Source organism: Ranitomeya imitator, chromosome 9, assembly GCF_032444005.1.
Source record: "Ranitomeya imitator isolate aRanImi1 chromosome 9, aRanImi1.pri, whole genome shotgun sequence".
Classification (NCBI taxonomy): Eukaryota; Metazoa; Chordata; class Amphibia; order Anura; family Dendrobatidae; genus Ranitomeya; species Ranitomeya imitator.
In genome coordinates this window covers 150,576,415-150,588,671 of record NC_091290.1, presented here as the reverse complement: position 1 = coordinate 150,588,671, position 12,257 = coordinate 150,576,415, and the positions used below count along the sequence as shown (strand labels likewise).

At 36.1% G+C, this 12,257-nt stretch overlaps 1 protein-coding gene across 1 annotated transcript in view; it reads left to right on the top strand.

Annotated features, from left to right (window-relative positions):
• Positions 1-1,867, top strand: part of JPH3 (junctophilin 3) — an 83,104-nt gene extending 81,237 nt beyond the window's left edge. Inside the window, exon 5 of the mRNA XM_069739407.1 lies at positions 375-1,867. Coding sequence (XP_069595508.1) covers positions 375-455 — 81 coding nt within the window. The 3' untranslated portion in view covers positions 456-1,867. The remainder of the gene's footprint in view (positions 1-374) is intronic.
• Positions 1,868-12,257: the final 10,390 nt, after the last annotated feature.

Below are 12,257 nucleotides of genomic sequence, written 5' to 3'. Positions count from 1 at the left end.
TAAGAAGGGATTTTTCATAGAGGAGACCCCTTAAAGGGATACCTTTCCTGATGGTCCCTGGTCGCACTTCACAAGCTTGTGTTTAGTTAGAGCCTATGATAATAAAAGGCATTTTCCCACCATAAATACTTTCATGAGCCATCAATAAAATACTGATCAGCGCGGCCACGACTCTGGGATCCACCGATCCAAAACAGAACAGTCCTGAACGGGGGCCGCAGGCTCAGGGGGCTCCCATCTTCCCATGCTGTCCGCTAGAGGGCAGGTTTTTGGGGGGTCAGAGCATGTAAACTATGGGATTTCTCCAGCTCTTTTCTGAATACATCCTTCCTTCCCGTCTGTTCCTTGACCATTTCGTTTTTTCTTTCTTTCAGGGCTCTGCCCCCATCCTGGTCGTCATGGTGATTTTGCTAAACATCGGAGTCGCCATTTTGTTTATCCACTTTTTCATTTGACGGAACTGCTCCAACGTTTGCAAAAAAAAGAATAAAACAATAAAACATCAAAACAAAAAACAAACAAAACTGTAGAACAATGGACGCTGCTTGTGGAGCCCGGAATGGAATGTAGCTCCGTCATCGGCTGATTTTCTGATTGAGCCTCTGCGTTTAATATTCTTTATTTTTATGTTTTTGTTGGTTTTTTTGTCCTTCCAAAGGAACAAGAAAATTCAGTTTCAATCACAGTTTGCCTTTCCCCTCCCCCATGGGTAACGTCTTTTTAATTTTTCTTTTATGTTTTTTGGGGTAATTTTTGTTTTTTCTTGCTTGTTTGGCATGAGAGAATGCAAAAGATAATGACATTTTATACCCGTCCGTCCCTTCCCCGACAGTTGCGTTAATCACGTGCAAAGGGTTTATAAAGACAGGACTTTTCCCTAATTCTGTCCCCTCCGAAGGAAGGAGCCATTTATGGTCAGAGGACTTCCTTACGCTGCCCCCTCTGCCTGGAAATGGTTCCGTCCGCCTGATTTCCCGATCATTACTTTTTATTTCCCATCCGCCGTCGTTTTACCCGGCGCCGAGATCAGCAAAATTTTCCTCCCGATTCAGCGTTCATTGAGAGAAGCAATTTGCTAATTTTTGAGAATTTTTCGCCAATTGTTCCTTCTTTTATATGTTACGAGCGCCAGGTTGAAAAACGGGGCGAGAATTTTGCTTTTCTCTAGAAAGGTGCGGCGATGGACATTTTACTGGACTGATCGGGGTCTTTTTCTGAAAATTATTTCCTTATTCATCATGATTCTCTCCAAATAATTAAAGTTTTGCGACTCAAATTAATTGGAAAAAAAAAAATGTAACTTACAGAAAACCTAAAAAAAAAGTAATATTTACAGGAAAACTCTAAAAAAAAAGTAATTGTAACAATCGAGTACTGCTGGGCACAGGGTGGTTTGTACATGGCGGCTCTGGGTTCGGGTTTGCCCACAGTCGCCCGTTTCGTGCCGGGCTTTGCCCCTTGTTCCATTTCAATGTCTGAGCACCACCTGGGGCGGAAAATAATTATAAAACGTCACTTGTACCCAAGAAATAATAACTTTTCATAAATCTGGGTTATCGGACACCATCCATCTGTGGAGTTTTCCTTTAAGGATCCGTATTTTTGCACTTTGCGGCTCAGTCCAGTAAAAGGTTTTGCCCCCTGTTCAGACCCGTCCGTCGTCGGCCTCCGTCCCCGCAGGGTATTGCACAATCCTCCTGCCGACCGTCCGGAAAGCGAGGATTTTTGGTTTTGGCCACGTCCTGCATTCTGCCCCCGCTGCATGCTTGCTTTTAATGTTCTGATCATCCTCTTACGCTCAATCAGGGTGTCGCCTGTCTGTTCAATAAACCATTTTAGCAATGCAAACATTTGCAGAACATTGAAAACTTGTTCTCCATGGTAAATGTTTCTTTCCAGCAGATTTCAGGGGTCTTCTGTCTTTCATAGATGTGATATCGCCTAATGGTCATAATGGGAAAAACCTGCAGGCCCCTTTAAAGTGGGAGCAGTCTCGGACGGGTGCAGCATTTTCAGCGTCACCCTCCTGCTGAACATTTCCTTCATGGATTCTCATTAAAGACTTGTAAATTCTAAAGAAAAAAAGACCCAAGAATACAAGTTTCTATATAATGGGTCCGGTCAGTCACATGGCATCTTCTACTCCATACCTAGGAGAGGGCACTGCCATGAAGGAGGTCGGGATCTACTTGTCACATGCCCCATACTGAAAGGAAGATGATGATATGACCAGGATCACCGGATTAAAACACATTTATTTATTAAATGACACAAAACAAAAGACATATTAAAAGTACGTAAAAAGTACAAATAGCCAGAACATTGTAACGGAGCACAGCACTATAGTGGTGACATCTCATCTGCCTGTAACTTATTCTATAAGGAACTAATAAAGAATTAGATGCGGGATTCTGCCAATAAGAGTCCTTATTAAGAGCAATAAATATCTTACAGACGGGCGGATGAGACGTCAACACTATAATGCTGTGCTCTGTATATAGGGGCAGTATTATAGTAGTTATATTCTTGTACATAGGGGCAATATTATAACTACTATAATACTGCCCCTATGTACAAGAATATAACTACTATAATACTGCCCCTATGTACAAGAATATAACTACTATAATACTGCCCCTATGTACAAGAATATAACTACTATAATACTGCCCCTATGTACAAGAATATAACTACTATAATACTGCCCCTATGTACAAGAATATAACTACTATAATACTGCCCCTATGTACAAGAATATAACTACTATAATACTGCCCCTATGTACAAGAATATAACTACTATAATACTGCCCCTATGTACAGGAATATAACTACTATAATACTGCCCCTATGTACAAGAATATAACTACTATAATACTGCCCCTATGTACAAGAATATAACTACTATAATACTGCCCCTATGTACAAGAATATAACTACTATAATACTGCCCCTATGTACAAGAATATAACTACTATAATACTGCCCCTATGTACAAGAATATAACTACTATAATACTGCCCATATGTACAAGAATATAACTACTATAATACTGCCCCTATGTACAAGAATATAACTACTATAATACTGCCCCTATGTACAAGAATATAACTACTATAATACTGCCCCTATGTACAAGAATATAACTACTATAATACTGCTCCTATGTACAGGAATATAACTACTATAATACTGCCCCTGTGTAGAATAATGCTATGCTCTGTATATAGGTGCAGTATTATAGTAGTTACCGTATATTTTTGTACATAGGAGCAGTATTATAGTAGTTATATTCTTGTATATAAGGGCAGTATTATGGTAGTTATATTCTTGTTCATAGGGGGCAGTATTATAGTAGTTATATTCTTGTACATAGGAGCAGTATTATAGCAGTTATATTCTTGTATATAAGGGCAGTATTATGGTAGTTATATTCTTGTTCATAGGGGGCAGTATTATAGCAGTTATATTCTTGTACATAGGAGCAGTATTATAGCAGTTATATTCTTGTACATAGGAGCACTATTATAGCAGTTATATTCTTGTACATAGGAGCACTATTATAGTAGTTATATTCTTGTACATAGGGACAGTATTATAGTAGTTATATTCTTGTACATAGGGGCAGTATTATAGTAGTTACAGTTAGGTCCATATATATTTGGACAGAGACAACATTTTTCTAATTTTGGTTATAGACATTACCACAATGAATTTTAAACAAAACAATTCAGATGCAGTTGAAGTTCAGACTTTCAGCTTTCATTTGAGGGTATCCACATTAAAATTGGATGAAGGGTTTAGGAGTTTCAGCTCCTTAACATGTGCCACCCTGTTTTTAAAGGGACCAAAAGTAATTGGACAGATTAAATAATTTTAAATAAAATGTTCATTTCTACTACTTTTTTGAAAACCCTTTGTGGGCAATAACTGCCTGAAGTCTTGAACTCATGGACATCACCAGACGCTGTGTTTCCTCCTTTTTGATGCTCGGCCTTCACTGTGGTGGTTTTCAGTTGCTGTTTGTTTGTGGCCTTTCTGTCTGAAGTTTAGTCTTTAACAAGTGAAATGCTGCTCAATTGGGTTGAGATCAGGTGACTGACTTGGCCGTTCAAGAATATTCCACTTCTTTGCTTTAATAAACTCCTGGGTTGCTTTGGCTTTATGCTTTGGGTCATTGTCCATCTGTAGTATGAAACGACGACCAATCAGTTTTGCTGCATTTGGCTGGATCTGAGCACACAGTATGGCGGCTCTGAAGACCTCAGAATTCATTCCTGTGTCACATCATCAATAAACACTAGTGACCCAGTGCCACTGGCAGCCATGCATGCCCGCGCCATCACACTGCCTCCGCCGGGTCTTACAGATGATGTGGTATGCTTTGGATCATGAGCTGTACCGCACCTTCCCCATACTTTTCTCTTTCCATCATTCTGGTAGAGGTTGATCTTGGTTTCATCTGTCCAAAGAATGTTCTTCCAGAACTGTGCGGCTTTTTTAGATGTTTTTTAGCCTTTTTATTCTTGATGCTTATGAGTGGCTGCACCGTGCAGTGAACCCTCTGTATTTACTTTCATGCAGTCTTCTCTTTATGGTAGATTTGGATATTGATACGCCGACCTCCTGGAGAGTGTTGGTCACTTGGTTGGCTGTTGTGAAGGGGTTTCTCTTCACCATGGAGATTATTCTGCGATCATCCACCACTGATGTCTTCCGTGGGCGCCCAGGTCTTTTTGCATTGATGAGTTCACCAGTGCTTTCTTTCTTTCTCAGGATGTACCAAACTGTAGATTTTGTCACTCCTAATATTGTAGCAATTTCTCGGATGGGTTTTTTCTGTTTTCGCAGCATAAGGATGGCTTGTTTCACCTGCATGGAGAGCTGCTTTACCGCATGTTTACTTCACAGCAAAACCTTCCAAATGCAAACACCACACCTCAAATCAACTCCAGGCCTTTTATCTGCTTAATTGAGAATGACATAACGAAGGGATTGCCCACACCTGTCCACGAAATAGCCTTGGAGTCAATTGTCCAATTACTTTTGGTCCCTTTAAAAACAGGGTGACATGTTAAGGAGCTGAAACTCCTAAACCCTTCATCCAATTTTAATGTGGATACCCTCAAATGAAAGCGGAAAGTCTGAACTTCAACTGCATCTGAATTGTTTTGTTTAAAATTCATTGTGGTAATTTCTATAACCAAAATTAGAAAAATGTTGTCTCTGTCCAAATATATTTGGACCCAACTGTATATTCTTGTACATAGGAGCAGTATTATAGTAGTTATATTCTCGTACATAGGGGCAGTATTATAGTAGTTATATTCTCGTACATAGGGAGCATTATAGTAGTTATATTCTTGTACATAGGGGTCAGTATTATAGTAGTTATATTCTTGTACATAGGGGTCAGTATTATAGTAGTTATATTCTTGTACATAGGGGTCAGTATTATAGTAGTTATATTCTTGTACATAGGGGTCAGTATTATAGTAGTTATATTCTTGTACATAGGGGCAGTATTATAGTAGTTATATTCTTGTACATAGGAGCAGTATTATAGTAGTTATATTCTTGTACATATGAGCAGTATTATAGTAGTTATATTCTTGTACATATGAGCAGTATTATAGTAGTTGTATTCTTGTACATAGGAGCAGTATTATAGTAGTTGTAATCTTATAAATAGGGGCAGTATTATAGTAGTTATATTCTTGTACATAGGGGGCAGTATTATAGTAGTTCTATTCTTGTACATAGGGGGCAGTATTATAGTACTTATATTCTTGTACATAGGGGCAGTATTATAGTAGTTATATTCTTGTACATAGGAGCAGTATTATAGTAGTTGTAATCTTATACATAGGGGCAGTGTTATAGTAGTTATATCCTTGTACATAGGGGCAGTATTATAGTAGTTATATCCTTGTACATAGGGGCAGTATTATAGTAGTTATATCCTTGTACATAGGAGCAGTATTATAGCAGTTATATTCTTGTACATAGGGGGCAGTATTATAGTAGACATTCTTGTACATAGGAGCAGTATTATAGTAGTTGTATTCTTGTACATAGGGGCAGTATTATAACTACTATAATACTGCCCCTATGTACAGGAATATAACTACTATAATACTGCCCCTATGTACAAGAATATAACTACTATAATACTGCCCCTATGTACAGGAATATAACTACTATAATACTGCCCCCTATATACAAGAATATAGGGGGCAGTATTATAGTAGTTATATTCCTGTACATAGGGGCAGTATTATAGTAGTTATAATACTGCCCCTATGTACAAGAATACAACTACTATAATACTGCCCCCTATATACAAGAATATAACTACTATAATACTGCCCCTATGTACAGGAATATAACTACTATAATACTGCCCCCTATATACAAGAATATAGGGGGCAGTATTATAGTAGTTATATTCCTGTACATAGGGGCAGTATTATAGTAGTTATAATACTGCCCCTATGTACAAGAATACAACTACTATAATACTGCTCCTATGTACAAGAATATAACTACTATAATACTGCCCCTATGTACAAGAATATAACTACTATAATACTGCTCCTATGTACAAGAATATAACTACTATAATACTGCCCCCTATATACAAGAATATAACTACTATAATACTGCCCCTATGTACAAGAATATAACTACTATAATACTGCCCCTATGTACAAGAATATAACTACTATAATACTGCCCCTACGTACAAGAATATAACTACTATAATACTGCTCCTATGTACAAGAATATAACTACTATAATACTGCTCCTATGTACAAGAATATAACTACTATAATACTGTTCCCTATGTACAAGAATATAACTACTATAATACTGCTCCTATGTACAAGAATATAACTACTATAATACTGCCCCCTATGTACAAGAATATAACTACTATAATACTGCCCCTACGTAAAAGAATATAACTACTATAATACTGCCCCTACGTACAAGAATATAACTACTATAATACTGCTCCTATGTACAAGAATATAACTACTATAATACTGCTCCTATGTACAAGAATATAACTACTATAATACTGTTCCCTATGTACAAGAATATAACTACTATAATACTGCTCCTATGTACAAGAATGTAACTACTATAATACTGCCCCTATGTACAAGAATATAACTACTATAATACTGCTCCTATGTACAGGAATATAACTACTATAATACTGCCCCTATGTACAAGAATATAACTACTATAATACTGCCCCTATGTACAAGAATATAACTACTATAATACTGCTCCTGTGTAGAATAATGCTATGCTCTGTATATAGGTGCAGTATTATAGTAGTTACCGTATATTTTTGTACATAGGAGCAGTATTATAGTAGTTATATTCTTGTATATAAGGGCAGTATTATAGTAGTTATATTCTTGTACATAGGGACAGTATTATAGTAGTTATATTCTTGTACATAGGGGCAGTATTATAGTAGTTACAGTTAGGTCCATATATATTTGGAGAGACAACATTTTTCTAATTTTGGTTATAGACATTACCACAATGAATTTTAAACAAAACAATTCAGATGCAGTTGAAGTTCAGACTTTCAGCTTTCATTTGAGGGTATCCACATTAAAATTGGATGAAGGGTTTAGGAGTTTCAGCTCCTTAACATGTGCCACCCTGTTTTTAAAGGGACCAAAAGTAATTGGACAGATTAAATAATTTTAAATAAAATGTTCATTTCTACTACTTTGTTGAAAACCCTTTGTTGGCAATAACTGCCTGAAGTCTTGAACTCATGGACATCACCAGACGCTGTGTTTCCTCCTTTTTGATGCTCGGCCTTCACTGCGGTGGTTTTCAGTTGCTGGTTGTTTGTGGCCTTTCTGTCTGAAGTTTAGTCTTTAACAAGTGAAATGCTGCTCAATTGGGTTGAGATCAGGTGACTGACTTGGCCATTCAAGAATATTCCACTTCTTTGCTTTAATAAACTCCTGGGTTGCTTTGGCTTTATGTTTTGGGTCATTGTCCATCTGTAGTATGAAACGACGACCAATCAGTTTGGCTGCATTTGGCTGGATCTGAGCACACAGTATGGCGGCTCTGAAGACCTCAGAATTCATTCCTGTGTCACATCATCAATAAACACCAGTGACCCAGTGCTACTGGCAGCCATGCATGCCCGCGCCATCACACTGCCTCCGCCGGGTGTTACAGATGATGTGCTTTGCTTTGGATCATGAGCTGGACCACGCCTTCACCATACTTTTCTCTTTCCATCATTCTGGTAGTTTGATCTTGGTTTCATCTGTCCAAAGAATGTTCTTCCAGAACTGTGTGGCTTTTTTAGATGTTTTTTAGCCTTTTTCTTCTTGATGCTTATGAGCTGCTGCACCGTGCAGTGAACCCTCTGTAGTTACTTTCATGCATTCTTCTCTTTATGGTAGGTTTGGATATTGATACGCCGACCTCCTGGAGAGTGTTGGTCACTTGGTTGGCTGTTGTGAAGGGGTTTCTCTTCACCATGGAGATTATTCTCCGATCATCCACCACTGATGTCTTCCGTGGGCGCCCAGGTCTTTTTGTATTGATGAGTTCACCAGTGCCTTCTTTCTTTCTCAGGATGTACCAAACTGTAGATTTTGTCACTCCTAATATTGTAGCAATTTCTCGGATGGGTTTTTTCTGTTTTCGCAGCATAAGGATGGCTTGTTTCACCTGCATGGAGAGCTCCTTTACCGCATGTTTACTTCACAGCAAAACCTTCCAAATGCAAGCACCACACTTCAAATCATCTCCAGGCCTTTAATCTGCTTAATTGAGAATGACATAACGAAGGGATTGCCCACACCTGTCCACGAAATAGCCTTGGAGTCAATTGTCCAATTACTTTTGGTCCCTTTAAAAACAGGGTGACATGTTAAGGAGCTGAAACTCCTAAACCCTTCATCCAATTTTAATGTGGATACCCTCAAATGAAAGCGGAAAGTCTGAACTTCAACTGCATCTGAATTGTTTGGTTTAAAATTCATTGTGGTAATTTCTATAAACAAAATTAGAAAAATGTTGTCTCTGTCCAAATATATTTGGACCCAACTGTATATTCTTGTACATAGGAGCAGTATTATAGTAGTTATATTCTTGTACATAGGGGTCAGTATTATAGTAGTTATATTCTTGTACATAGGGGCAGTATTATAGTAGTTATATTCTTGTACATAGGAGCAGTATTATAGTAGTTATATTCTTGTACATAGGAGCAGTATTATAGTAGTTGTAATCTTATAAATAGGGGCAGTATTATAGTAGTTATATTCTTGTACATAGGAGCAGTATTATAGTAGTTGTAATCTTATACATAGGGGCAGTATTATAGTAGTTATATTCTTGTACATAGGGGCAGTATTATAGTAGTTATATTCTTGTACATAGGGGCAGTATTATAGTAGTTATATTCTTGTACATAGGAGCAGTATTATAGTAGTTGTAATCTTATAAATAGGGGCAGTATTATAGTAGTTATATTCTTGTACATAGGAGCAGTATTATAGTAGTTGTAATCTTATACATAGGGGCAGTATTATAGTAGTTATATTCTTGTACATAGGGGCAGTATTATAGTAGTTATATTCTTGTACATATGAGCAGTATTATAGTAGTTATATTCTTGTACATAGGAGCAGTATTATAGTAGTTATATTCTTGTAAATATGAGCAGTATTATAGTAGTTATATTCTTGTACATAGGAGCAGTATTATAGTAGTTATATTCTTGTACATAGGAGCAGTATTATAGTAGTTGTAATCTTATAAATAGGGGCAGTATTATAGTAGTTATATTCTTGTACATAGGAGCAGTATTATAGTAGTTGTAATCTTATACATAGGGGCAGTATTATAGTAGTTATATTCTTGTACATAGGGGCAGTATTATAGTAGTTATATTCTTGTACATATGAGCAGTATTATAGTAGTTATATTCTTGTACATAGGAGCAGTATTATAGTAGTTATATTCTTGTAAATATGAGCAGTATTATAGTAGTTATATTCTTGTACATAGGAGCAGTATTATAGTAGTTATATTCTTCTACATAGGGGGCAGTATTATAGTAGTTATATTCTTGTACATAGGAGCAGTATTATAGTAGTTGTAATCTTATAAATAGGGGCAGTATTATAGTAGTTATATTCTTGTACATAGGAGCAGTATTATAGTAGTTATATTCTTGTACATAGGAGCAGTATTATAGTAGTTATATTCTTCTACATAGGGGGCAGTATTATAGTAGTTATATTCTTGTACATAGGAGCAGTATTATAGTAGTTGTAATCTTATAAATAGGGGCAGTATTATAGTAGTTATATTCTTGTACATAGGAGCAGTATTATAGTAGTTGTAATCTTATACATAGGGGCAGTATTATAGTAGTTATATTCTTGTACATAGGAGCAGTATTATAGTAGTTGTAATCTTATACATAGGGGCAGTATTATAGTAGTTATATTCTTGTACATAGGGGCAGTATTATAGTAGTTATATTCTTGTACATATGAGCAGTATTATAGTAGTTATATTCTTGTACATAGGAGCAGTATTATAGTAGTTATATTCTTCTACATAGGGGGCAGTATTATAGTAGTTATATTCTTGTACATAGGAGCAGTATTATAGTAGTTATATTCTAGTACATAGGGGGCAGTATTATAGTAGTTCTATTCTTGTACATAGGGGCAGTGTTATAGTAGTTATATCCTTGTACATAGGGGCAGTATTATAGTAGTTATATCCTTGTACATAGGGGCAGTATTATAGTAGTTATATCCTTGTACATAGGAGCAGTATTATAGTAGTTATATTCTTGTACATAGGGGGCAGTATTATAGTACTTATATTCTTGTACATAGGAGCAGTATTATAGTAGTTATATCCTTGTACATAGGGGGCAGTATTATAGTACTTATATTCTTGTACATAGGAGCAGTATTATAGTAGTTGTAATCTTATACATAGGGGCAGTATTATAGTAGTTATATTCTTGTACATAGGAGCAGTATTATAGTAGTTGTAATCTTATGCATAGGGGCAGTGTTATAGTAGTTATATCCTTGTACATAGGGGCAGTATTATAGTAGTTATATCCTTGTACATAGGGGCAGTATTATAGTAGTTATATCCTTGTACATAGGAGCAGTATTATAGCAGTTATATTCTTGTACATAGGGGGCAGTATTATAGTACTTATATTCTTGTACATAGGGGTCAGTATTATAGTAGACATTCTTGTACATAGGAGCAGTATTATAGTAGTTGTATTCTTGTAGATAGGGGCAGTATTATAACTACTATAATACTGCCCCTATGTACAGGAATATAACTACTATAATACTGCCCCCTATATACAAGAATATAACTACTATAATACTGCCCCTATGTACAGGAATATAACTACTATAATACTGCCCCCTATATACAAGAATATAACTACTATAATACTGCCCCTATGTACAAGAATATAACTACTATAATACTGCCCCTATGTACAAGAATATAACTACTATAATACTGCTCCTATGTACAAGAATATAACTACTATAATACTGCCCCCTATGTACAAGAATATAACTACTATAATACTGCTCCTATGTACAAGAATATAACTACTATAATACTGCTCCTATGTACAAGAATATAACTACTATAATACTGCTCCTATGTACAAGAATATAACTACTATAATACTGCGCCGTGTACAAGAATATAACTACTATAATACTGCGCCGTGTACAAGAATATAACTACTATAACACTGCCCCCTATGTACAAGAATATAACTACTATAATACTGCTCCTATGTACAAGAATATAACTACTATAATACTGCGCCGTGTACAAGAATATAACTACTATAATACTGCTCCTATGTACAAGAATATAACTACTATAATACTGCGCCGTGTACAAGAATATAACTACTATAATACTGCGCCGTGTACAAGAATATAACTACTATAACACTGCCCCCTATGTACAAGAATATAACTACTATAATACTGCTCCTATGTACAAGAATATAACTACTATAATACTTCCCCCTATGAACAAGAATATAACTACTATAATACTGCTCCTATGTACAAGAATATAACTACTATAATACTGCTCCCTATGTACAAGAATATAACTACTATAATACTTCCCTCTATGTACAAGAATATAACTACTATAATACTGCTCCTATATACAAAATAT